General features: G+C 50.3%; 1 protein-coding gene across 13 annotated transcripts in view; it reads left to right on the plus strand.

The window, feature by feature from the left end:
* hdac4 (histone deacetylase 4) overlaps positions 1-26,652 on the plus strand; it is a 110,898-nt gene extending 84,246 nt beyond the window's left edge. For 10 of the 13 annotated variants that reach the window (XM_035519886.2, XM_081713141.1, XM_081713139.1 and 7 more), the window contains 10 exons: positions 1,765-1,872; positions 2,817-2,872; positions 3,934-4,021; positions 4,556-4,675; positions 5,558-5,655; positions 12,430-12,548; positions 14,078-14,211; positions 21,920-22,004; positions 22,205-22,346; positions 22,509-26,652. In XM_035519886.2, coding sequence (XP_035375779.1) covers positions 1,765-1,872; positions 2,817-2,872; positions 3,934-4,021; positions 4,556-4,675; positions 5,558-5,655; positions 12,430-12,548; positions 14,078-14,211; positions 21,920-22,004; positions 22,205-22,346; positions 22,509-22,548 — 990 coding nt within the window. In that variant the 3' untranslated portion in view covers positions 22,549-26,652. Of the gene's footprint in view, positions 1-1,764; positions 1,873-2,816; positions 2,873-3,933; positions 4,022-4,555; positions 4,676-5,557; positions 5,656-5,764; positions 5,805-12,429; positions 12,551-14,077; positions 14,212-21,919; positions 22,005-22,204; positions 22,347-22,508 lie in introns of those variants that run through there. The other 3 variants (XM_081713145.1, XM_081713143.1, XR_014123360.1) reach the window with 3 other exon arrangements.
* Positions 26,653-27,517: the final 865 nt, after the last annotated feature.

Raw genomic sequence — 27,517 nt, forward strand, 5'->3', positions numbered from 1 at the left:
ACATCACACACAGATATTGTTGCCTGTGTTTGCTCAAACTACAGATACAATACACATCCCCCTGGCCTTACTTCAAAACACACACTCTCTCCACTTTTCCTTTCTCTCTTATTTGCTCCCTCAACCCAGTTGTACTTTGCTCAAAGGGTTACAGTCCCTCACTCTTTTATTCATTGTTTTGCACTCTGTCATGCGCTCCCTCTCTCTCTCCCTTTGCTCTGCACTGTGTTTTTTCGTTAGCTGTGAGTGCGCCATAGGCTGCTTATGCAGGGCCGTCGTTCTTGGCCCAACGTGAAAAGGCTGCAGTTAGTTTGTGCGTTTTTACCCTTTGCGCGCTCATGCCGTTCAAACTAAACGTACACCTCTGCAGGCACGTCGGAGCAGTGTGAGGCCAGGGAGCCCCACGTGGCTGGAGCAAGGCCTATCCCTGGCGCTCCCTCCCCTGTGCCCGGCGGGACGACGCGCGGTACCCTGCCCAGGCCTCCGCCCGTGCTCCATCAGCAGTGCTTCTTCCCCGGTCCTGGTTCATATTGAGTTTAAGGTTGGGGGGAGGGGTTTGGCAGTGGCCCGGTTAGGGGAGTTTCTCCAGTGGTCAGCAGTAACAGAGAGTGGTTCTGGGAGCACCTGCAGAACCCCCACCCCCCCCAATCTCAGCCGAGTCCTTCCAGCGAGCTCGTCTCCTGGATTTAACTTCAAATGCACATCAATTGCGGCATGTGAATTATAGACATCTGTGTGCAAGCATGTTGTATTTGCTCTTTTTGTGTGTTGGGTGATGTCTCTCTCCGTCCGTGTGTGTGAGAGACTCTGAGACCCAGCCAGGGCAGGCCGAGTAATTGCAGGCTGCAGGGTAGGCGTGTGTTGGAATAACGAGTAGTGACTGATGAATGACTGTTCTCTGTCTCTGTCTACTCTTATCCATCACACACACATGTTCACACACTCCTCCAGCCAGGCTTCACCCTCCGATGTTTACCCTGCATGTCACTGAATAAGTACCCCCTCTTACCTCCTGTGCCCCCTTGTGCCCTATGAGAGGCCCTTTAGGCCATTATTCAAACTTACCACTTACATTATCAAACCTCTTACACACACCATCATACTCACACACACTGTCAAACCTCTCGCATACACCCACATAGTCTCTCACATACTATCAAACCACTTACAAACACCATCATGCTCTCTCACACACACTGCCACTACTTGTGAGAGTGAGAGCTTGATGGTCACATTTTCTGATTTGGCCTAGACAGTTGTTCTTGTAGTCAAATAGACCCCCCCCCCCCCCCCCCCCCCCCCGCCTGCAGGTAGGAGTGTGTAGACTTTTCTCAGCTTGTCAAAGCCCTCATTTGCGTTGTGATGTTGGGCAACCGCATGCCCATAGAGATCCTGTTGTCTTACCCTGTGAAGCAGACCTGCCTGCTATTGTGTGAGGGAATGTTGTGGTCGCTAGTGTTTACTGTGGCATTAGTGCCAGCAAACATCACACAGTCCCACAGTGTCTCTCCCTCCTTCACTGCCTCTGTCTGTCTTGATCTCTCTCTCTCTCTCTCTCTCTCTCTCTCTCTCTCATTCTCTCTCCATTTCTCTTCCTTTGAGTTTCTGGCTCTCAGAAAGGCATAAGGAAGTCTAGTTTGATAAGGTCACATATCTTAACTATAGAATTTTTGAAACAATGTACTGTGCAGGCTCTGAGTGCATGTGTGTTTCACTCTGTGTGTGTGTGTGTGTGTGTGTGTGTGTGTGTGTGTGTGTTAACAGGTGGACAGTGACACTATTTGGAACGAGGTCCACTCGTCCAGCGCGGCTCGCTTGGCTGTCGGCTCCGTGGTGGAGCTGGTGTTTAAGGTGGCGTCTGGAGAGCTGAAGGTAAGACCATCCTCTTTCTCACCTCACACGCACAGCCTCATAGTAGGGGGACTAGAGGAATCCCCTCCTGGCTCCAGTCTGCACTTAGAGCTGTGTCTCATTCTTTCTTTGCTGTGGGTGGTCTGCACTGAAGGGGTGTAGTCAAGGGTGGAGCTCCTACACCACGCACATACACCACACTGCTACCATACCATGTGCACATGCATGCGCACACACACACATACATACACACACACACACACACACACACACACACACACACACACACACACACACATATCTCTCAGCGTAACATCCTCCTCTCTGCCAGTTGCAGGAGCAGCCTTCCACCAGTCCCAGCCTCACACTCTGAACACACCACAGGGAATCACCAGTTCCGCTCCACACCTCCCTTACACTCCCTCCTCTCTCTTTTTCTTTCTCTCTCTCTCATCTCTCTTTCTTTCCCCCCCCCCCCCCCCCCCCACCCAAAATTATATCCTCTGGAGTGAGATAAGAAAACGGCATAGTGCAGCTGCTCCAACATCATTAGGACTGGGGGTGGGGGGGGGGAGCGCGGGTGGAGGAGCACAGGCGTGGTCTCACACCGCCTTCCAGTCCTCCACATTTCCAGCTATCCCAGGGGCGGTGGTCCGAGCTCAGAGAGGGAGTCCTCTCCGTTACGACGCCAGGACCACAGGCAACGCCTGCCGTGTGGCGCCCCACTGACTGACCCTCTTGCCCAGTGTGGGAAAGCGATCAGCACGGTTCCAGTCACGGGGCGCAGAGTGCATGGAACCACGCAGCCTGGTTTCCTGTCCAGCACATGCGCAAAGACACGTGTGGGAATGCCCACTGTGTGCACGGATGGGCTCGTGGGCTAGCCCCCGGGCTGCATAGGATGGTGCAGCTAACGCAGCTGTGTGTGTGTGTGTGTGTGTGTGTGTGTGTGTGTGTGGTTACAGAATGGCTTTGCCGTGGTGCGACCTCCTGGACACCACGCAGAGGAGAGCACACCCATGTAAGCTCCGCCACACACATCCCCGCTATAGAAAAGCACATTACTATGACACTGTACACTGCTCCACCTCAGCCAAAGTGCTGCAGGGGTCGCTGGGGCACTACAATTCTGAGCTAAACCAGCTAGCTACTAGTTCTTATTATCAGCAGCACTAGTGTTTCTGCCCTAGATTTATTTCAGACCAACTGAAGGTTCAAGCTAAATTTTGCTTTTTAGGTACCCTTCATTCAAACAGTCGTTTTAAACGTGTTGCACTCTCTCTCTCTCTCGCTCTCGCTCTCTCTCGCTCTCTCTCTCACACACTCACACTCACTCACACACACACACACACACACACACCTACCTGCCTTGTAATATAAATGAATCCCAGCTCACAAGTAGATATTCTGGCCAAGTGTACAAGGCTCTCTGGCTCACAAGCCTGCCTACAATAGAGAACTTGAGGAGTGGACCGTAAATTGTCTGAAATCCCATGTTGTTTTCTGACTCACACTTGTTTGGTTTAAAGTGTTTTCTGGCTGGCTGTCTCTCTGTCTGTATCATGACTAAAAGCCATCAAATGTGGGATCATTACATTTGGGGGGGGGGTCACTAATTGCTCAGCGTTTATGCTGTGAATACCTGTGCAGTAAGTGATCCGTGTGGCCGCTTCCCTCTCGTAGAGAATCTGCTCCCTACTAAACCAGCCCCATTATATAAAGGTTAAGTGGAGCAATTGTTCCGCACACGCTGTGGAAAAAGGTTAAACAAGACGGTTGTTGCACCGCTGTGGTGAGTTAATGCCAGGCGCAGCCCAGGCGTGCTCTGTGGTTGTGTGTGTGTGTGGGTGTAGCGACGTCTCTCCCCTGTATGGGCTGCGGGCCAGTCTCAAACACAGTTCTCTACTCTGAAGTGAAGCCAGAGCTCTGTGGGTAAAAGTGTGCCATTAGTGAAATGAGAATCCGTCAGACCAGGGGGTCCACTTAGCGCGCGACCCGCCCGCGATCCGCTTCACGTCGCGGCAGCCGGTGCTCCCTCTGTTCCTGTGCTCTCACGCTTCTCTCCTTTCCACGGAACGACAGGGGATTCTGCTATTTCAACTCGGTGGCCATCGCAGCCAAGCTCCTGCAGCAGCGGCTGAACGTCAGCAAGATCCTGATAGTGGATTGGGTGAGTGCTCTCTCGGAGGCATGGCCTTTGCAGGTTCCCTTTAACCTGGATTAAATGGGATTAAAGTGATGATGGCTATAGATTGCATGACATGGGGATTTGAAGCAAGACCTGTGAACGAGGCAGGAAGTAGCAGCAGGACTGCTGGTCACATATTACTGTTGCAATGCATAAAACATATTAAAAGATGAAACAATATTTTAAAGCATCGTTTCATTACCACATAGTGTGCAGAGCCATAGTCCAGCAGGCATCGTCAATGAGTTGGTGATACACACTCGCATTACCCTGAGCTCGGAATACACAACTTTACACAATTTCATTTCGGACGTCCACGCTAGTGACCCAATGCTTCAACATGTAAATGTTTTCTTATAAAGTAAGAAAAGTAAGTTGGTTGAGGTGCTTCCTCCCGTCAGTAATATCACTGTGAGCTATGGCCGTGTGTGGTCTGTGTGCGTGTGCGTTTCTGATGACTGCTAGACAGCAATGAGATAGTAAATGCTAAATTCTGAAACCACTGGCCTCCTCCAGGATGTTCACCATGGCAACGGAACCCAACAGGCCTTCTACAATGACCCCAATGTGCTGTACCTGTCACTGCATCGCTATGACGATGGGAACTTCTTCCCCGGCAGCGGAGCCCCCGATGAGGTCAGAGTCCAGAGTACTGCACTGAGAGGCAGAGTCATGGCATGTCCTTCTCTCTCTGACGCACCCCCCCTCCACACACACACATACACACACACACACACACACACACAGAGGTCGAGCTGAAACCCCAACCCGTTTAAGGCTCCCCCCCCTGCTGGGAGCGTCTATACAAACAGAACCCCTCAGCAGGGTTCTGGAACCCTGACACTGGTTATAAATCACAGAGAGATTTTGTAGATTTTTAAAATTATACCAATATTCTACAGTATTCTTGGGATTCAAAAAGTTTTACATTTTCTAGGACATTTCAGGTTCAGGCTGGACCTGGTTCATGGAATTTAAGACCAGCCTAGTTAATGAAGGGTCTGTCGAGTCAGTTAATAAACTACTGCAACCTTTTTAACAGCCCTGGGTTTGAGCAGCGTCTGTTGCGCAGCTAAATGCGGCCGCTCTTTAGGAGCCGTGTGAGGTGAGGGGTGACAGATCCCTGCAGGCTCCCTGCTCCTGTCCGCCCCGTGCTGACTTTGTGGATGCTGCCCAGCGGGCATGGCGCTGCATGCAGTACTCGGCAGGTCTGCTTTCACGAGCAACCGTACCTGCTTCTGAGAAGTGCCGCGACCGCAGCCCAGCCTGTTCCTTCTGTCCTGTGATTGATCTCCGCGGTTAACGCCCCGTTTGAACTGGTCCCCGCGGGCCACAGTGTTGAGCCACGTCCGCTTGAGAAGGGATTCGCCTTGCCCTGTTTAATTCTTCCTGTCTTCCCATGATTCATTGCAGCAGTGAAGCCTATCACCTTGCCTTTCAGCGCAGGGAGAGGCATAAAACCTGCGGCGGTGCAACCTTCTCACTGGATGTGTGTCTCTCTGTGTGCTTGTATAATAGGTTGGCTCGGGCCCTGGCCTGGGCTTCAATGTCAACATGGCCTTCACTGGTGGCCTGGATCCCCCCATGGGCGACGCGGAGTATCTGGCTGCCTTCAGGTAACCCGCCACCTTGCTGTTGACTGTTCACTGTGTTGCTCCAGCTGAAGGACAGTGCACCTTGACCTTTAACCCCCGGATGCTTGGTTTCCCCTTTCACTGGGAATAGGCAGGAGGCAGAACATGCGACAGCCTGGTAAAGCTTTGAGGTAGGCCACAGCAGGTCACCACTCTCACTCTCAGAGGCAGGAATGGGGCCCAGGGCGCATGGTAGCACAGGCATTAAAGGCCATGTAGCAACCACGGCCACCCGATAGGCCAAGCGAACGTGGGACCACGCCCACCCAACAATCGAAGAGAACGTGGGACCACGCCCACCCAACAATCGAAGAGAACGTGGGACCACGCCCACCCAACAATCCAAGAGAACATGGGACCACGCCCACCCAACAATCGAAGAGAACGTGGGACCACGCCCACCCAACAATCGAAGAGAACGTGGGACCACGCCCACCCAACAATCGAAGAGAACGTGGGACCACGCCCACCCAACAATCGAAGAGAACGTGGGACCACGCCCACCCAACAATCGAAGAGAACGTGGGACCACGCCCACCCAACAATCGAAGAGAACGTGGGACCACGCCCACCCAACAATCCAAGAGAACGCGGGACCACGCCCACCCAACAATCCAAGAGAACGCGGGACCACGCCCACCCAACAATCCAAGAGAACGCGGGACCACGCCCACCCAACAATCCAAGAGAACATGGGACCACCAACCCCACCTGCCCTCTAGCACAGCCCCTCTAGCACTGCTGTTTTCACCAGAATTTCAAGTATCTTGGAGATGGAGGAAAGAAGAAGAAAGCTTTTAAAACAATGTCTCATAACAGTTTGTCTCAGCACTGCTCATCTGTTGGCCAGCCTCTTTTATCTGCGCTCAGGGTCTGATGGGGGCCTTTGAGGCAGAGCCAGTGGGGCTGAGCCCCATCAGACATGGTGTCTGTGTCGAATAATAAACCCTCCACAACCCCGGGGGTAGCAGGCACGTGGCCCATCTGAGCTACTACCCCCCCACCACCACCCCCACCCCCGAGGGCAGCTTTGAAGGCAGAACTCTAATGTGGCCGCAGCGCACGGGCCGTGGAGGACGACTACCAGGCCACGGTAAACCCGGATGATCCGGGCTCGTCCCTCTCTACTGTCCCGGTCCCTGTGGCCCCTTGCAGGAATCCCCCCACGGCCTCCTTTGGCACCAGACCTAGAGATTCCCCAAGGAACTGGGTGTGCTGCTGACCGTGTTGGAGTGACTCAGTCATTGGCGCTTCAGAATGGAGGTGATGCAGACTGGCACTGCGGTGGGATGGCGGGTGGTGCTCAGTAGCCCAATTGACCGAACTGCTGAATGATGCACTCAGACTAGTATCCTGTAAGAGAGAGCTCCGGGCCCCATCCCCATCACTGCACCTCCTAGCCCTGCTCCTCCACTCTCCTCTTTGCTCTTTCCCTGCCTCTGTATATGCGGCAGGTGGTTTTAATGACTAGTACAGGTTGGCTGAAAGAGGACTCTCTCCCTGTAGGTCAAGCGCAGCCTAGGGCTCATCTGTGCCCGCTGGCCACGCTGACCACTGCAGCAGAGCCTCGTGTCCTGGTCTGTACGGAGCCCAAACCGGCTCCCACTACAGAGTAACAACCTGAAACGAGCCAGTTCTGTAATCCCATTAGAACCTCGAATAAGATCCAGAAGGAGGAGATGGGGGCATTCAGGCAGTACAAATCGGTGGAGGAGAGTTATTAGAACCTCCTGTTGGGCCACAGCACCTCCCTGCTGTAGACGTTCTCCCCTCTCCCTGGTTCAGGGCTTGGCACTGCACTCCCTGCAATGTTTAAGTTCCAACCTAAGGAGAGAACTCTCTATCTCTCTCTCACTCTGACCCATCTCGTCATTCGCAGTGCTGCGGCATTCTCAGAGCCCAGAATTATCTCTCCCCGAAGACTGAGAAGGGAGAGCCCAACAGTTCATATATCTCTTCTTTTCTCTGTCTGTCTCTTCCTGCTCTCTCTTGCTCCATCTCCCTCCGTTTTCATCACTTTTCTTCAGCCCTCTCTCTCTCTCTTTCTGCCTGCTTAGTAAATAATGTAGCATCACTGTAATGATAAAGTCTGAATAGCCAAGCACAGACAGATGAGCGGAGATGATGAACCCCGGTCCGCTGTGGTCGAAACGTCAACCATCTCTGTTCCGTTACTGCTGCGCTTCCCTCCGTTGCTCTGCCCCTCCCCCACGCCATGTTCCATGGGCCGCGCGAGGCGACATGCACCCCCGCGGTCAGCACCTTCTCCTCCAGTGCGGCCGGTGCCACGTTGCATTTGCAGGGGATAAGGCCTGCGACGAGGAAAAACGGAGAAAAAAGATAAGAAAATTGGCTCTAATGAAAACCAGAAGCCCAGGAATTCTCGCCATGAACTTGGAAATGGAGAGGAGAATTGAAGTTAATTCAAACCAGCTCTCCGCAATGCCAGATGACGAGGCTTTGAAGTCTTTCTCTCCCCTTCTTTTCCCTTTCGTTCTTTCTGGACTCTCTTTTCGGAGGGGGGACTGGGGGAGAGATTGGAAAAGCCTTTGAGGCTGACAGATAGCCATGCGTAGCGTTAACCCTTCGTGGGTCCTGTTGGTTGTACAAGCTGGGCCCGCCGTTTCCCCAAACCGCTCTCGGCATGACTCATTTTTGGGATTTGGGTGGAATAGCGGGGATGGATTGTTTTTTGACAGCTTGTGGTCGGTGATGCTACTTCCAGGCCTCGCAATTTGTCTCAGTCCGTTGCAGGGGACTCAGGATAGGCCTTTGCTAATTATCGCTCATAAATCCTGGCCAACTGTCTTCCGTGATGCTGGTGTTTCTCTCACTGGAGCGGCTGCTGTTTGGGTTGTCCACGGCAACCGCAAGGCATCGGCCTTGGCCGGGCCTCTGAGACCGATCGCTGGCCGAGGGCTCAGAGAGCACGTCTCACCGGCCGGAACGGGAGGAGGATCTGCACGCTGCTTTGTAGGTGCTGTGTGGAGACAGAAGAGCTCTGCTCGCAGTGTTTGTGTCTTTGAAAGAGAGGGACAAAATGACCTACGTGTGCCTGCGTGTATCACCTCTGTCTGATGTGCCGTCACTGTATACTTCTGTGTTTTTCAACACACGAGCCTTGCCGAACCTGTGCTCCAGAGCCTCTCCCTGTTCTGCAGAAGCTCTACCCCACCAGTGCCCAGGAGAGGGACAGCTGACGACAGCCTTAACCTCCAAACTCTGGCATGAGGCTTCTTGGGCCCTAGGTGAATCTGGAGCAGGCGGTCCAAACCATCTGGTTCTCTGGTTTCTTCCTTGGTTTCATTGTCCCGTATTTGTGCGTTTAGTACTTGTCATCAAACAACTTTGCATGTTGGCGACTTGGACATGCTCCTTAAAAACGCCTGGAGTATTGAGTCGCAGTTATTTGTTTCCATCAGACTAGGTGATTCATAGTTTCAGAGACTCTCTTTCTTAGAAGTTATGCACTTACCCCAGCAGGGCATTGGTGTAGGGGGTGGTTCGTGATTTACCAAGAAGCCGTTGGGAAACTTTATTGAGAGAGACTCTTACTGCAGTGGTGGGGGGTACATTGGGGTGTCCCATGGTTTTCTTAAAAGCTCTTGAGAAATAGAGAAGAATCCACACACTGTAACTGTGTTCCTCTGGCACTGGGACAGCTGACGCGAGCAGTACGTTCTGTACTCTGGTGCAGGCCAGTATCCCAAACACACAGTGGGATACTAACGGTTAGTATTAATCCTGACTCCCAAGCGAGCTGGATAAAACCTGGAAAGGATGTCCACTCTGTGCCTTATGGTTTTTCCTTCCTAGTAGTTCACAGAGGTTAACTGATATCAAACGTACCAGAGCCTATTGGTCCTCATTTGTGGGGTGCAGTAGCTCTTTAAAAAAAAAAAAAAAAGGGCAATACAGACTTCTGTTTCTCTGCTCTTACTTAACATTCCTGTGTGGCACCACGGATGTAAAGCTCAGTGGTCCCCCAGGTTTGTGGTGTGGGACCCTTTCCTACTGTTGCGGGGGCTTCGGAAGCTCCTGAGAAGGCCCTGGCTGGGTGGCGGGTGGGATGGGGAAGGGGCTGACGAGGTGGTCTGACTGTTCAGGGCTGCTCCCTTTGACTTTACGAGCCAAGCTTTCTCTTTATGACCGGGCTTTTCAAGAGGTGAGCTTGGAAAAGAAGCCAGGTGGATCTGAGCAGATACCGACACCAGTGTGTGTGTGTGTGTAATCACGTGAACTCAAAAGGATTTTTGCTAGGTACTCCCATAAGAGGTCTCTCCTCTCCCGATAGACTGTGTGCGCAGTGATCTCACACTTTTCCCTGCTTACTGGGACAAGGGTGGGACCTGTAGGGTCCCCAGGGGGCCGGGCGCCTGCAAGGTGTGAAAACTGCATGTGCTTCCTGAGGGTCTCGGTGGGCTTTTATCTGTGTGGTCTTTCTGTCAGTTGGATTCACTCAGAGATCAGGAACGACGGTGAGCGTTCGCAGCAGCAGTAAAGCCGAGAGAGGGCAGAGACACCAGTCAGGGCTCGTAATTCTCGCTGTCTATAAGCTAATTAGCTCAGGCTCGTATCGATTTCCCTCGGAAGGGGAAATCGACGACGCGAGTGGTTCTGACAGCTGCGGCCCGCCGAGAGCATCAAAGCGTTGGCGCACGCGGGAATTGGGCAGGAGCAGTTGGGGTGGCCCAATGGCAGCCTGTAGGTTGCACAGCAGTAGGTGCAGCAAAGGTGTGGGGGCGGGGCTTTGCCACGGTCAGCCCCTCCACTGATCTGCTGCTGGCAGATCAGGAGCAAGGCATCACCTTTCTGACCACAGGGAGAGGGAGAGCACGACTCAGCACTTTTAAACCCCCCACACTAATGAACACAGCGTCCTCGTTATTAGAAGCTGCGAGTCACAGGCAGCTGTGAGGGTCTGAATGCTTCAGCATATATATGTATTTTTCCATTCTTCCAGCTCTTTCTTGTGTTTAGCCACATTTCACCAGACCACAACATGTAAAAACACGAGTCACTGTTGATTGAGAAAATGTTATTGATGATTCTCAGCTTGTTTTAAACGCTTCCAACACTGAGTATGTGTTGAGCTGTGGTTACACCTAGCACACTTAATCACAGACACTACTGGTGATGAAACTCACTCTCTCTCTCTCTCTCTCTCTCTCGCCACCCCTACTGTTCCTGTATCTCACCTGTATCTCCTATGTGACCAATACCCCAGTAAAACCTTTGTAAAGCCAATATGTATGCCCAGTATCAGTCTCCCCACTCAACTACATTCCAGACATCACTTTTCAAGGAAAATAAATACCTCCCTGGCACCAGGGGGCTGTAAATTCAGGTGTGCCTCTAAGGAGGCGGGTGATGTTAGGGTGTGAGAGCACGAGACACAGCCTGTTATTATGGCAGTGTGGTGGAAAAGAGGGTGGAAAGAATGAGCCTGACTGGGCATCTGCCATCTCAGGAGCTGGTCCCTGGGCCCTGAGCCCACCCACAGCCTGTCCGCAAGTACCATGCACAGCTGGCATGCAACCGGCAGTGCTAGCCACCGGCACTAACACCACACACACACACACACACACACACACACACACACACACACACACACCTCAGCCGACCAGCTCCTGAATAAATCAAATAAACATCAGCAATGCCTGCCTACACAGCTGAACCCCGAGCAGCAGTGAGGGGTGAGACATCCTCGCACGTGTGACAGCCCTGCCCTCATCTGTGCTTAAAGAGCCCGAGGTCTTTATTACGAGACATGGGCGTGAGGCAGCATCGCAGGTGTAAGGTGCGTCACTCCATCAGAATACGCCGAGCTCCAGACTACGGCTCCACCGATGGAGCTTGGCTGCGAGGGCCCTGTCCACATCTTAAGTGAAGCCACGCAAAGCCGGCCTGTAATCCGCCTACACCTCCACTGCAGTGGGACGCCGTCCGGTAGCCTGCTCCCTGGGGGTCGAGCTCCAGCCGCGGGACCGCCAGGCCCAGTTCCTCCCCAGCTGCAGCCAGGCCAGAGGCGCACAGTTCCTTAATGGATCTTAATATAGCTTCTCAGCTGTTAGTCCTGCATGGAGGGTTTTTAGCCATATAGTCCCCACCCACCCAGGCCAGTGTGTATGGCGCTGATGGACTCCGGTGCTGATGACCTTTGCGCGGCTGGACGAGGTCCGTCGCGCGTAACGGTATCAGCCCTCGCATCTGGCCGTGTGTGTGTGTGTGTGTGTGGCCGTCTGTCTCTGTCTGTATTTTCTGCCGCGTGCCTTTTATGAACTGTTATTAAAGTGGTGAGCTGGGGGAGGGCTGATGGGAGGGGTTTAAACCCCCACCCCCACCATGCCGTCTCCAGGGCAGCGCTGCACATCAGAGGAGGGAGTGTGTGCTCCAGCGCTGGGCTGTGAATCGCAGCCTCACCACAAAATGTGCCGTGAAACCCACAGCGCTCCTATGAAGCACGCGTTGAATCTGGGTATGTTGCATGGAGTCCAAGTTACGCCCCCCCCCCCCCTTCTTGGTTTGACGGTGTGCAGGTTTAACAATGTGTTGTAAACTGGGCTCTCTGGACATGGAGCCTTTGTGTGTCTGTGTGAGCCACGACTCCTGCCTGTAGGTCCCTCCACTGAGTCTCTCTGTTGTGGACGGATGGTTCTTAGGTGTTGCCGCGTGTGTGCCTTGAGAGGTCAGTGACACTGTGTTATGTACTGTTGCATGGGTGGACAGCTGAGCTCCTCTGTGTCTGTGCTGCAGGACGGTGGTGATGCCCATCGCTAACGAGTTTGCCCCTGATGTCGTGCTCGTGTCCTCGGGCTTTGACGCCGTGGAGGGCCACCCATCGCCGCTGGGGGGATACAGACTCACGGCCAAGTGTGAGTGCCCTGCGCCCGGATACACTGCCCACACACACACACACACACACACACCAGGGTTGCAGGGTGACATGACTGAACAACCATTTTTGGAACTTTCTCTCTCTCTCCCAGTCTGTGTCTATCTGTCTTCCCCTGTCTGTCTGTCTCTCTCCTGTGTGCATCACCTCCATCTTTCTGTGGCCCGTCTGTGTGGTCAGAGGCAGAAGAGGGAAATCCCACACAGCTCCACTGTTCGGCTCGGCTGAAGCCCGAGGTTTATTTTTCATGTCTCAAGGCTGTTATTCCAGTTGAGTCTGTAACGTCCCAATGCCACAAAAACAAAGAGCCATGGACATGGTGGACAGCTTGTCCTGGCGCTTCAGCTCAGCACACATCCTCTCGCTCACACACAACTCACTGTTTCCTCTGGTACAGCATTTCACTGCCATTCTGAAACTCCGGTTAGAAATTTGAATCAGGGGCCCAACAGGAGCCCCTGGTCCTCCCAGCTGGCCGTGCACTTGTCTCAAAGGGCCCTTTTGAGATTCCCTCTTAACCACCAGAAGCGTCCCAGTTCATGTGCTTGTCACAGCGCCTGAGTGCATTCTCAGTAAAGCTCGGCGTTGATGGTTCCTGCTTGATGTTGATATCAGTCAGATTGGTCTCTTAGTAGCCCAATGGCCTGTGACAAGACCCTCTTCCTTCCAGAAACATGCTTATCTGGACCTCTGCGGACCAGCGCACGCACGCTTAGCTAGATGTTTACGTTAGTGAACACACATTCATGTAGGCCCTCAAGCACATGTGCATACACACACACACACACACACACTCATACAATTATAGTCTCTAAATCTAAGCACAGGAATGTGTACCCAGGTACATAAACAAAATCTCATAGTGCACTGCAGACACCCATGAAAATACATACACTGAAATATGTGCCTAATCAGTGAGCTCATATAAATCTAGAGAGGTTGGAGTTTAGTGTTCGCTTAGTAAATCTTTTGGTCTGTGAGTGCTGGTCAGAACATGCTGTTCTCTGCTGCCCAAGCCAATCATCGGACAGTGCATCTCTCTCTCTCTCTCTCTCTCTCTCTCTCTCTCTCTCTCTCTGTAAGTCTCTGTCTGTCTTTCTCTTTCTCCGTGTCTCTGCTTCTCCATAGTCTCTCTCTCAACCTCCAGCTAAGTGTGTGAATGCGTCCTGAACGCATTAGGCAAATGCCTTACAGCAGTATTGCCTACCAACTGGCCTGAATGGGCTTTAGCGGGGTGAATGTATTCAGACAGAGGTCAGAAGCAGCCTGCAGCCGAACTGCCAAGCCCATGTTTATTACAGTGAAACCTGTCCTGTCCAGTGTGGCAGGGGTCTCCTAAATCCTGGGGGCCTTCTATGGAAAAGAGAAAGTGATGTAATACCCCCCCCCCCCCCCACACACACACACACACACACACACACACATTGCTATGGCTACGATTCCTTTGATGGAGGGTTGCCCAGGAGAGCTCTAACCCCCTACCCGCTCTGCCTTTCTCCCCCCGTGCAGGTTTTGGCTACCTGACCAAGCAGCTGATGGCCCTTGCCGGCGGCCGCGTGGTGCTCGCTCTGGAGGGGGGTCACGACCTAACAGCCATTTGTGATGCGTCTGAAGCATGTGTTTCTGCTTTGCTGGGAAACGAGGTAAGGATGGATGAGGGTGGGAGGGGTGGAGTAGAGGGCGTGGCTGGCGGGGGGGAGGGTGGAGAGTGTATGCACTTTAGTTCTAAACGCCCCTCGAAAAGTCAAGCTTCCTCGACTGCTCATATGTACACGGCACTTTAAGAGTGCATGTGTCTAATTAACAAAGAAACATTATCAGTTTACTTACCCTCAGTCTGAGTTTGGCCACTCATCCCTGTCCCTTTCCCTACCGAGATTCAAAGGGCCACTTGGAGCTTAAAGAAGAAAAATGATCGCTTCACTCAGCCTGCGCCCAGGGAGCGGGGGTTCGTTAATCTCCCTCAGATACAATAGCAAAGCCCAAAGCAGCAACCTGCTTTTCGCTAGCCTGAACCACAAAGAAATGTATGCACTAATCCTACATCTGACTGCGCTGTCGAGAAACGGTCTGGAACGTTGCACTGTGTGACTTTAAAACAATAATGTTCTTAACATCAACACACTAGTTAATGCCCAGTTCTGCCATGCTAGCCAGGGTTTGCATGCAGTCAAACGCGTCTTGGTGCAAGCGAGACCTGAGCGATTTAAAGCTCGAGTTCAGCTCCTGACTCCACCGTCCAGTAAAGGTCGCTCTGTCTCAGTTTATTGACCTCTCTGTCCATCTCTCTCACTCCTTGTTTTGTCCCCAGTGAGTCTCCTCCCAGTCCTCCTCACTGGTCTAAACCGTCGATGGCTTCCCTCACTCTCTCTGCAACCCCCGCGTCCCCCGCCTGCCCAGAGTGGGAGGAGGATGCTGGCACCTGCCCGTCGCTCGGAGCGAGAGAGCGGGCGAGAGAGAGAGCGAGAGAGGGAGAGATGTTGAGAAATGGGTGGTTAATTGCGGGAGCGCGCTCGCCCGAGCCGCAGCCGAGCGAGCTGTCCTCTGTGATTCATGGCACACGGCAGATACCACACAACAAAACACGGGCCTTGTCTTCCTCTGGAGCTAATGGGCCGGAGCGAGTGTGCTTTTGGCTGTGGTGCAGACGAGTTTGCGTGGGTGTGCCATGGCCGTGCAGCCTTCTTCTCTGCTCCGTCACGTGGAAAAGAAAACACTGTTGCAATACCGAGTTTGGTCCAGGCATTTATTGTGCATTTCTGACTTTTGCATGAAACAAAAGCCAGCTTGGTTTCTCCTGCGCGCTGAAAGAAATTCACTGTGCTCTCACGTAGTGTTTATCCGATTAAAACTCCAGCAACGGTGTCTCATGTTGTGTTGGCACGCCACAGTGGTGGGCGGCAGGCCGAAGTTGTAATGGCGGGACCTGCGGTCTCCCTCTACTAATGGCGTCCTGTCCCCAAACGACCAGGTGCCTGAATGCAGGCCTGCTCTGACCAGCCTCCAGGAGCCGATAGAGGCTCCACTACTTCCTCCCCTGGCGGACGATTGGACAGGCCGTGGTCCAGGCTTTGTCTCCCATCTGGAGGCGAGACCGTAAAGACGCCCCTGGAGCCCTTAAAAAACACGCGCGCTGGCTCCGCGCAGCTGGACATGACAAAATCTAAACAGGACAATAAGGCTCCCTGCTGACTCTGGTAGAGGAGCAGCTTGGAATGATGAGAGTGGGGCGGGGCCGAGCAGAGCAAGCCGGGACAGAGTGGGGCGGGGCAGAGCGTGGGAAGGGTGGGGCGGGGCAACCCAGAGGGGTTGAGGGTGGGCAGCCATGCGGCCAACCCTCACCCCAACCACCCATCTCTGAAGGGAAAGCTCCACTGCTTCCAAGCTGTCAAGCAAAGTAGATCTTAACAGCTCTGAACTGGAACGCTGGCTTTAGAGGGGAACTGCACAAACCTCCAGGCTCGCTGCAGTAACCGTAACGGGTGTACCTGCAGCCGGCTGGGAGCCAGGGGAGGGGCAGGTGGTGGTGGTACCCGGCTGGGCCTTCCCTGCGGAACCCCACTGAGCAGTCTGCTGTTGTAGCGGGGAGAGAGCGAGAGGAGAGGTGAAGACAGATATAAGGGGAAGGTGATGGAGGTGGAAGGAGGGGTGTTGAGTGTAAAGAGTAGCACCACCGCTGACCCCAGAAAGCACCGGCGTGGATCCATTTCAGACGCCTGCAGAGAGACGCCAGCATACACACACGTGGAGGAACTCGGAGGGTTATAAGGTGGAGTTAAAAAGGGACCTGTAACTCATTCACTCACACACTCTCTCACTCTCTCTCTCTAGTAGAAGTGTCCCTGTAGCACATCTGAAAGCCGTTAGGCTCACACTTCATGCAGACGGGGTCAGTAACCGAGAGACAGAGATGAAGTAATCAAAGGAAACTGGGAATCATTTGAAGTGGAGAGGAAGCTATTGTCATAAAGCCGCCCGAGAGTCGGATTTCTCCACGCGGCCTCGTGGAGATCAAACACGCTGCTCTCACGAGCACTCAGGTGCCTCTGACTCTGAGCCAACAGTTGGGTGCGCTGGAACTCCGAGCCACCCACACTCCGCGCTACAACGGCAAGTTCAAGGGCGCGCCTCATTAGCCCCGCACGACTGTTTCTTTGCCACGTAAAATAGCGGCGTGCACTGCTCGCCAAATTCAGACACACTTGATCGGTGGATTAACGCCGGCTTTGTTTTGCTTTTTGTTTTCGTGGCCCGGGAGAACTGGCATCTCAGTATCTGGGCAAGCGCAGGTCAACCATGCGTCTGATGACGCGAAGGGTGAATCACATGGGCCACAGAAACGTTCGATAACGGCTCAAATAGGAGAGACCGGGCCTGTAATCAGAAATGTGTCTTATCATGATCTTTACAAAAGCTCGAGTGTAATGGACTAGGAATGTGAGCCAGTGGTTCGTGATGAGGCAGATAGAACTTGAGTGGGAGTGAGTGGTTTTTGTGTGTGTGTGTGTGTGTGTTGAATACTCTCATGGGAGCACAGCTGCATCAGCTAGCCTGAGCTCCAAATGGACGCATTTTGCTCGTACAGTCTCAAGGCCACATATTTTGATCACTCTGTTAAATTGTTCATGTGAGTAATAGAGTTGCAACTCTATTAAATTGTACACTCTATTAAAAATGAAAATCTTTCATTTTTCTTTATAGACACCCATGCTATTTCTGTGTGCTACACTGGAATGAGGAGAGAGGGAGAGTAGCGGGTGGGAGGGAGGGAGGGAGGGGGAGAGAGAGAGAGAGAGAGAGAAACAGTAGGAGGGAGAGAGAGGGTCTGTAACGGGTAGGAGGGAGGGAGAGTAACGGGTAGGCGAGAGAGAGGGGGAGAGAGGGAGAGAAACGGTAGGAGGGAGAGAAAGAGACAGGGAGAGTAACGGGTAGGAGAGAGAGGGGGGGAGAGTAACGGGTAGGAGGGAGGGAGAGTAACGGGTAGGAGAGAGAGGGGGGGAGAGTAATGGGTAGGAGAGAGAGAGAGAGAGGGAGAGTAATGGGTAGGAGAGAGAGAGAGACAGGGGGAGAGAGAGAAAGGGAGAGTAATGGGTAGGAGGGAGAGAGAGAAAGGGAGAGTAATGGGTAGGAGGGAGAGAGGGAGAGTAATGGGTAGGAGAGAGAGAGAGACAGGGGGAGAGAGAGAAAGGGAGAGTAATGGGTAGGAGGGAGAGAGGGAGAGAGAGAGAGGAAGAGTAACGAGAAGGTGGGCTTCCAGCAGTGCCACCTCCTGTGAGACTGTGGTCATCACCTCCTGCCTGTTGCAGAAATGTAGAAATGAGAAATGTTTGATTTGAAGGTAAAGGCAAGAAGGCTGTCCAACATTATTGAAAGAAGGGCCGTCATACCCAACCTCCACTTTTTTCTTCATTTCAAACCTTTTTTGCCGTTTTTTTATTTTATTTAAATGTTTCTTTTTTTAAACAATGACTAAGGCCCTTTCTGGGTGAATACCTCCTGAGTGATGCATGGGCTCCGTTAGTCAACTCTGAACTCATGGCTAAATGGTGAATGTGCACAAACAGATGTTGCTTTCCAAATTGTGGTTTTTAGCAATTATTTGATAAACAACAACCTAATAGGCTAATTGTTGCCAGTCACTGATGAGGTTATCCCTGTGTTTACCTAGCAGTTACTGTAAACACGCATACTTTCATCTATGTCCTCATCTTTTGCGCTGGAGATTTACGCAAACTGTTGCCAAGGTTGCACACACCGTCATACGAGTTCTCATAGTCAGCTGCCCATGTCTGGCATGTTCACCAGTACTGGGACATGGACCGGCACGATAACGTTCCTGATACGGAGACCCAGACCACAGTGTCCCAAATACCATGAAGCATGTTTCTCCCGAGACTCTGCCATACACAAACTAGGACAGAACCCTTTGTCATGCTGCTGGAGACTCTGAAACCGAGCGGCATGGTTTTATGCATAACTGCAGTTCTGTTGCCAGTATAACGATGGCATTTCTCTCGTCGATAAGGAGCAAGAGCTCACGCAAAGCCCTGGCGGCGCGGATGCCAGGGGAGTGCCCATGTCCTGTATCTAGGGAGCGGCTCTGCACGTGCTGACAAGCCCCATTAAAGTTTAAAGCCACTCGGCGGGGCTGTCCGTCATGTTGAGAGACGGCTGGGGCCCCCCTGGGGCAGTTGCCAGGGGTTATCCTCGCAGCAGCGGTTGAGGGGCCGGGCTGCTGCTGGAGAACAGGGACCCGCAGGACAGGGTTGGGGTTTGCGGGTGGAGGCTAGTTTCGAGAGCTGCTTTGGAGTAAGGAATTTCAGACGGAAATTCAGGAGACATCCAGGCTGATTGGAGGCTGGAACGGAGCCATGGGGAAGCCTCACAGCAGGGAGCTGTGAGTGGATGACCAGCTGGCCGCGCGTGCGCACGCACACACACACACACACACACACACACACACACACACACACACACACACACACACACACACTACTGATCACTCCACCACATGGGACTGTGTGCATAGGCACAAGCCATGCCTAGCTGTGAGCTAACGCTGCTCCATATTTCTATGTCTGTGAGAGCTGATCACATGCAGTGGACATGTGCCATGCATTACTATTCGCCACAGCCCCAGAGTGACCAGTGCCGGCGGTTGGTGCTGCGCGGGCGAAGGACTGCCATCTCCGTGCCGGTGTGGGGGCTCCTACTCCTGCCCACCTGCCTTTCAGCCTTCACACTGCACAAGCTGCTAAAAGTGCATGGCTGCAATGCACATATCAAGCAAAACACACGCCAACACACACACACACACACACACACACACACACACTCTTGTTCCTCTGGTTCTTCCCCAGTCTTCACCCTGTTCAGTGGGTGCTGGGGGGAGCAGTGCGTGGGAACTCTGCGTTCCAGCGGGACAGGATGTCTTTGTCCTTCTAAGGGGGCAGGAGGGGTGGAGGGGCTATAGGTGAGGCAGAAAGCCTGTGTTGGAAAAGAAAAATCTCGCCCCATCATAACTACTGTAAGTTGATTACGGCAGTGTTAATGTAAGACCAGGCAACTAGCAAAGTGCTGTTCAGTATCAGTGGTGATAGGCGGCTGGCATACCTGCAGAAGACGCTGGTGTTTGTATCCTTAAGGTATGACCTGCTGTGGGCAGGAGTTTGGACCGCATATTGACTCTTGACAAGTGTTTGAGTTGTATCATGAGCACTTTATCTTGCATGTTAATCCAAATAAAGTATTTAAATGTATGTATGTGTGTGGGTGTGTGTGTGTGTGTGTGAAGGGATTTGAAGGCTCTGTGACGTTTGCCACTGCAGGGCTGGAATGTGTCTTCAGATCAGTTCCCTCTGTGGCCCTGTACTCCAGCGCCGTCACGTCCTTCTGCTGGGTGCTTGAATTAAACCATAAATGTCCAGAAGGAAAGAACTAGTCAGTCTCTCTCTTTCTCTCTCTCTCTCCCTCCTTTTTCTAATGCAGATGGTCTGTGGACGGCTGACAAAGCATGCATGCCTTTCTTCTTCCTCTTTCGTGTTTTCACATTCTAAAGTTTTTGGCCATAATAAAGTGTGTGTGTGGGGGGGGGGGGGTTGTGTGTGGTGTTGAAACAAAGCAGTATGCAGCCTAAGGGAAGTACACTCATTCCACATTAGGAATGCATTATTTGCTCTGCGCTTTGACCGTGCTGGTCCGGCTGGTGCTTCTGGCCCGGCTGGTGCTTCTGGCCCGGGCATCCGCAAACCGCATGAGCCCATGTGCTTTGTGCCAGAGCCTGTGTATATGAATGGATGGCGCGTCACCATTGACTCACATTGTGAATTTTTGAAGCCGAGATGGCCAAAATGATGGCTCTTCTGCGCTTGCGGGGAGCCAGAGAACGCACAGGAGAGACTGTAGGCTGGATGGCATCTCCAAACCCCAGCCACGTTTGTTAATACACATACGCTTTCTTTATGCCAGGAGCAAACACAACAAAAGAACACGTTCTGCAATACATCTAATACTTCACATGATCCATGGCCACCCCTAATCAGTCCACATGTGCTTTCACTTCCATCAACCACGTTCTGGAATGAAACTTCTTTTCTTCATCACAAAAATATCTTAGCAAAATATCAGGCATTTAATGAAAATGAAATAATTAAACTGAAAATTAATAAATAACCTCACATGAAGCAACTTGAATAAATAACCTCACATCTTGACCATAGCTTTCATATTCAGTTCAAGATGAAATATTTAATTATTCTCTTATTTTTGTCAGCTAATTACAGGATAACATTCACATTATTTAATTTAATGAAATGATTTGAACAATATTTTTTAAATCAACCCGAATTAAAGGTTGATGTGTCTTGCTTCAGTGCCATGCCTAGATAGCTAGCTGGTTTTCTAACATTAGGGAAATTTAGGCAAGCAGCTAGCCAGTTACAGAGACAATGGCAAAGAACTTGCACCTGAGGATCTGTTAGAACAATTTACTTCTGAAAAGGTCATTGCTTTACTTCCAAAATGTCAAAGTGACCAAAGTTATTAACACAGTCAAGCTGTAAGTCAAATTAAACATTGTATTGCAGCCAGCCATTAGAGGGAGTCAGACAAGCTTCCCTTTTCTCCTGCTGCTGTTCAGTCAAAGGAATCAGATTACTGCCATGCCAACCACTCCAGATCACGCTGCCAGCCAACCACCACTGTGCAGCTAATCCTGTAAACTAACCACCAGTGCCAGGCTAATGCTGTCAACTAACCACCAGTGCCAGGCTAACCCTGTAAACTAACCACCAGTGCCAGACTAGTCCTGTCAACTAACCACCTGTGCCCAATTAATCGTGTAAAATATCTACCAGCACTACAGCTAACCCTGCCAGTATTCATCCAGCTACCATTGCCCAGCTAATCCTTCAAGAGTACCATCAGTGGTGCAGTTAATGCAGCCAGCACTCCCAGTTCTGCAGCTAATCCTGGAAGATTAATCCACTTCCCCGGTGCTGCAGATAACCACTGACCATTGACATGGCTGCTAACTCCACTTCACCAGCATTGACACTATTTCTTCTGTACAAACAACAGGCCCTTCTACTGTAAATTTGGCTTTCAGTCAGTCACCCAGTACAGTGGGATATGGACCCTGGGGCCTACGGATGCTTTGGGCATTTATGACGGTTTTGAGGGTTTAAGAGAAGTTTGAAATATCACTGAGGCCATGGGAGCATCTGTATCATTTATGGCGACAAGCCTGCTGACTGTGGCTCAGCCCGAGTAGTCCAATGTTTCCCTTGAGTAGCTTCAGAAAGGCTGATGATAGTTTTACAGTGACTCCATTTTGTTTACTCTCATCCACAGCTGGAGCCGCTTCCTGAGGAGGTTCTGCAGCAAAGACCCAATCTCAACGCTGTGCGCTCCATAGAGAAGGTTCTGGAAGCCCACGGTGCGTATGATGTGACCCTGTCTCCATAGTTTCCTGTTCTCACGTGCATATCACTTCAACGTGCCATCCCTTCAGTCCCACATTCTACCAATCTGGCACTATCTGGTCAAGTTCTAAAGTTCTCCGTCATGTTCAGAGAACATGAGAACGTCTTTGACCTTTTGTGTGTGTGTGTGTGTGTGTGTGTGTGTGTGTTGTAGGTAAGTACTGGCGTTGTCTGCAGCGCAGTGGCTCTACGCTGGGCTACTCTCTGATCGAAGCTCAGAAGTGTGAGAGCGAGGAGGCCGAGACTGTGACTGCCATGGCCTCTCTGTCTGTGGCCGCCAAACACATGGGGAAGAGGTAGGCAGTCCTGCTACAGGGAGGGTGGGGCTCTGTGTGTGGGCGGGTGTCTCCGTGTCTCCCCTAAGATCGGAAAACATTTGTTCATTCATATTCATATGGGCTCATGCAATTGGCATGTCCGGCATTGAAATTATTTATTTGTGTGTGTGTGACCCACAGGTCAGAAGAGGAGCCAATGGAGGAGGAGCCACCATTGTAGAAGCGGTCCAGCCATGACCTCGGTGACCTCCTTGGCCTGCTAGCGTCTGTGTCGGCAGCGCAGACCCTCGCTCTGCCCTCACCGTCCGTTTCATTTTCGGCCTCTCCCTGGTCACCGCCTCCGTCCTTGGCGGGCACGGCATTACAGCGCGGCCCGGGCAGCGAAACGGACCGCAGACACCCTCCGCAATCCTCCAAGCACTCCAGTGAAAGACGCCCCCCCCCACCATGCTACTTGAGTGGGGTGCGTCTTGACCAAGCCTGTGCCCAGCCATCCGTGGAGGCCTCTGCTTTCAGGAGGGACCTGGACCTGCGACCCACGTGCAGATCCCAGAGCTGGTGCTTTCGGAATATCAAACTCTTCTTTTCATGGCCACTAACGTCCGCACGGTTCCAGCTGTGGGCTTTTTGTCTGAAATCCATCATGGCTGGGTACTTTTCTACGTCTAATACTTCTCTCTTTATTCAGTTGTTTGCATCTACTTGTTTCACATTTTCTCGAGGGGGGAGGAAAGGTGAATGACGCTGCATCATTCCGAATTGGGAACATTTTTTTGAAAGTGACTTCTGGATGCTGTAGGGAGGGTGGAGAGGAGGGAGCAGGGCGAGGGGAAGCTGGAGAACTCGGCGGATGCTTTGTGTGGACGATAGCTGGTGAAGCAGCCCTTCTGGAGCCCCTCTGACACACCCCAGAGAGAGTTGCCAAGTGCTTGTGCCTTTTTGCATCTTTTTGTTTAGTTTGGGGGGGGGGGGTTATTTTTTTTGTTGTTGTTTGGTTTTCATTTTTCTTTGAAGAGCTGGTGGATTTAATGATGATTTGAGAAGAACATTGCCTTAAACTTGTCGTATAAAGGGAAGGCCGTCGGGGCCCCCCGACCCTCCTCTGTGTTTCTTTGTCCAGCAGTGGTATGGCTGGAGGCCCCATGGCCATGAAGCCCTGTGCATGTTTACCAGGAACGTCCTGCAGATTTCTGTGCGTCACACACATTAGCATCGTTTTATTGTTCTTTTTTTCCTGCTTCAGTTTCTTTTCCCTCTTTTTCTATACTTGCTTTGGACTCTCCGCACTGTCGGTATCTCGCTTTGAAATGACTCGTAAGGTGGTCGTCGGTCGTGCACGGCCAAACCGTCGGAGCAGTTTTCAGTAGAACTCTGCTTGTGCTTTTTTAGAGAGCAAGTGCAGCCTAATGTAGCTACTTGTTCATAGTCTCTGACCAAATCTCCATTCTCACCTCTAGCATGCACTGTTACTGATCAGCTTACCTTGGACCAGTTTGAATGCTGTAGTTGTAGAAGAAAAAAACACTGAAAGCATGAGATCTAACCAGTAGTTCAGTGGCACTAGCTGCAGGCATATAAAATAGGTTAAGATGTTTTTCTTCTTGCTGAATTTTGTGGTTTATAAGAAAAGTTAAATGAGTATTTGTTTTGTTTTGGTTTTTTTTTCCATGTATTTCTCACAGAACATGTTAAGACTTTTTATAGTTCTGAATGTCATAGTGGTCAGATTAAATCACAGATGAGAGTGCTAGCTAATCAACAGAATATCCTTCTCAGTAGATGGTCAGTCTTTTTTTTATTTTATTGGCACCTTTAAAATTGTAGGACAAGGGCTGCAAACCAATTTTAATATCTACCACTGAGCCTTCGAACGTGCCAGCAGGTGAGATTCAGTGCTGGTGTCCAGTTTCATGGTTCTGCCATCAGGCCTCTGCACTAGCGGCAACGCAGCCGAACGTGCTGTGGTGGGGCAGGGCTGGGCTGAGCTGTGGGTGCGGGTGGGTGCGCTCCACAATCCAGGAAGTAATCGGACAACCAGCCTCCACCCAGACAACCACGGCAAAAACCCTGGAGTCTTCAGGGGCACTCTGGCAGTCTGCGTAAGCATGGCTAGCTAAGCGCGTAGGCCTGGAGCAGCGTACCCTGCGTGCCGGACCGTGTGTGCATCTCAATGTTCTGTGTACGTGTATATACACAAGCATGCTCGCAGGTCGTCCTCCTGACCCGACGTTCCATTCCAGTCGTGGACTGGTTCTGATTGTAGATGCTCTTACATGTTTGAAAACCCCCGACTCATGTTCTGCCTCTTGGCAACTGCCTTTGATATTGTTTCTACGAACATTTGATTTTTTTTTTTTCTTCTGTATATTATTATTATTATAAGGCATGTTGTGCTTTTTCTTATGGTCTTATTGTACCAATGCCCTGTACCACATGACTATTCTACATTGCAAGTTTCTTTGATGTCTGCTTTTCTTTTGTATATTTTTTTTTCTTGTCTCAAACTTCATACTTCTTTTGTTGTACTGTTTTTGATTAGTTAGTTGTTTCCCCCTGTTACACTCTGTACAGTTAATGATGTTGATTTACATGCATTAAGCTCTTAAGCCCATAGCCTTTCCCACACTCTCTGGGCTTTGCTGGTTTTCTTGGGAGGGTGAATTTGGTTTCTACTTTGTATAATATTTCCAACAATTGTGTATTTACTATATGTTCTGTTCATAATAGATTTATATATGACAAAATCTATATATAAATATGCCTATATAATAAATATATATATATAAATATATAAATATATATATATATATATATATATATATATATATATATATATATATATATATATATATTATAAAAGATTACAATCATATTTGGAAAGGTAGGGGACTGCGAGGTGATCTGCTCGGATATCCACTCTGGCTGTGCCTGGACTGTAAACTGTTGTGCTCTCTCCTCACGCCTGCTGCTGTTTTCAGGACACAAAGGTAGCACTACACTGTAAAACTCCACAGTCCCACGGCACCTCCCGGCCCAGGAACAGCGAGACGGGCGCACACCTGCTCCGAGATTTTCCTCACAAGAAGGTTCGTCGCATTAGAACAAATGAAATGGATCTGGACATCGTTCACGCTCCGCTTCCGGCGCCTTGCGTCTCATCCTGACTGCTTACACTCCACTAATCAGGAGGCTCTGATTATATTGCCTGTTCGCTTGCAGGAGTAGTTGTCATTAAGCACTTGTTAGCTTTTTAGATTGGCCCTTCTGTTGAGCTCAGTGCTAACAGTGACTGACTTGCTTAGCAGAACTTGCGGGTCACTTTGCAGTAACGCTCTGAGCAGTGGTAGCCGGTTGTTGTTTGGAGTGTGTTTTCTCTTTCATTTTTCTTTCCACAAAGGGATTTCTCTATCTGGTTTATGCATGCAGCATCCGGATAGTCATTTTGTTTAAAAAAGAAGAGTGAGGAAAAATACAGAAAACATTCCTTTTATTTTGATTTTGTCCGTTTATTTTAACATCCATCATTCCGGCCTTTTGGTGCAGGCCTAACGTTTATTTGAAGGCCTGGGTACGTTTCCGTACCGTTCTCATTGTTCCACCGATGCCGTTTTTTGCATGGCTTGTGTGTCGGCATGCCTGTCTGTCCGTGTAACATATTTGCACAACCGATGAGCACTGGAGGAAGAGACTTTTCCAGCGCCGGAGAGCGCTCGGGACATGACTGTGTTCTCTCCTGTTCTGTGGTCGGGAAGCAGAAGGAACCATGCTCCTTGTGTCCGACAGATGTGCTTTTTACTTGTTTAAAAAAAAAGAAAGAGAGAACTAAAACAGTTTCAAAAATTTCAAAACATTTGAATATTTTACAAAAAAACAAAACAAAAACTATCTAGCACTTGACTACAAATTTTATTGTATTTATATAGAACTTTGTTTTAGGTCATCTACACACTGCATATTAGACTGCCTGTGTGATGTGTTTTTATATATATATATATATATAATTTTTTTTTTTTTTCTCCTCTCCGTTGGATGCAGTTTTGGGTTGAGCAGAGTGGAGAGCATCTGGAGTGATCAAAGGGCTTTTTCCAGATGTGTGACAGGTAGATCATCCTTAGCCTGTCAGCCCCTTTACAGCCAGTAACATATCTATGACCACTGTGGCTCAAGAGGCTCTAGCTTTACACATGTAAGAAATGCAGAATATTTTTATCACTTTGTTTTGATTTTGTTTCCATTGTTACAGTAGAACTTTTCCCGGGACCTTTTGCTCTAACGTTTGTCTTTGACGTCAACTATAAAGTATCTTGTTTTGGAAAACCACAAAGTCTTGTTTTTATTTCACCAACTGTAGTATTCATTATTTGATGAAGAATTTTCTTGGATAAAATGCATTTGCAAACGGAGGGCAGGAAAACTCCTAAGTTCCATGATTTGTGGACAAATTAACAGTTTAGAAATGTAGTTGCGTTCATGTAGGTTTGACAATAAGTTTGCAGCTGCGTTAGACCAGCAGCAAAAGCTCCATGAATAAATACTACTAAGTGACTCGTAACAATGCGACCAGTTTGGTTTGACTCTTAGTGCTTTTAAAATGCAAAACTCAATATCCCACTAACCATAAATGCACATTCGAAATCACCGAACTGAACGAATATTTCCTTTGTGTTTTATGAAAACCATAACCATGGTTTGATCAGGCCTTTCATTTCAAGTGCTCCACTGTTCTTAGCCTTTTATTTAAAAGTAGATGCACACACTTAGCAATGTTGACATCTGTATTTAAGTAACAGTAATACATAAGTGAATAGCAGCAGAAAGGGATTTATTTATGTAAACCTATGCTCTGTCCATTGGTTTCCTCGATCTCTCTGTAAATAATGTATTCTACCACAATCCTCTAATGGTCATGATACATGGAGCAGTCTGAGCTGCTCCGTTTAGTGTTCTGGGGGTTGTTTTATAAAGGGATCCTGTCGTGTATTCTAAAATCCAACTACCCAGAGAGCTGTCACTGTGCACATATACAATCATTAATCATTATTAGAGTTTCATTCAAAAATAACTGATCACTAGTCGTAAGTGCGTAGCCCTGCGTAAGACCCATGCTTCAGTATTTTACTACGGTATTTAACTATTTAAATGTTTTGTTCTATTAGAGGGGGTTTCCTTTAGCAGTGCTACCATTTATG

This window comes from Electrophorus electricus, chromosome 4 (genome assembly GCF_041902795.1).
Source record: "Electrophorus electricus isolate QZ-2024a chromosome 4, ASM4190279v1, whole genome shotgun sequence".
In the NCBI taxonomy this organism is placed as follows: domain Eukaryota; kingdom Metazoa; phylum Chordata; class Actinopteri; order Gymnotiformes; family Gymnotidae; genus Electrophorus; species Electrophorus electricus.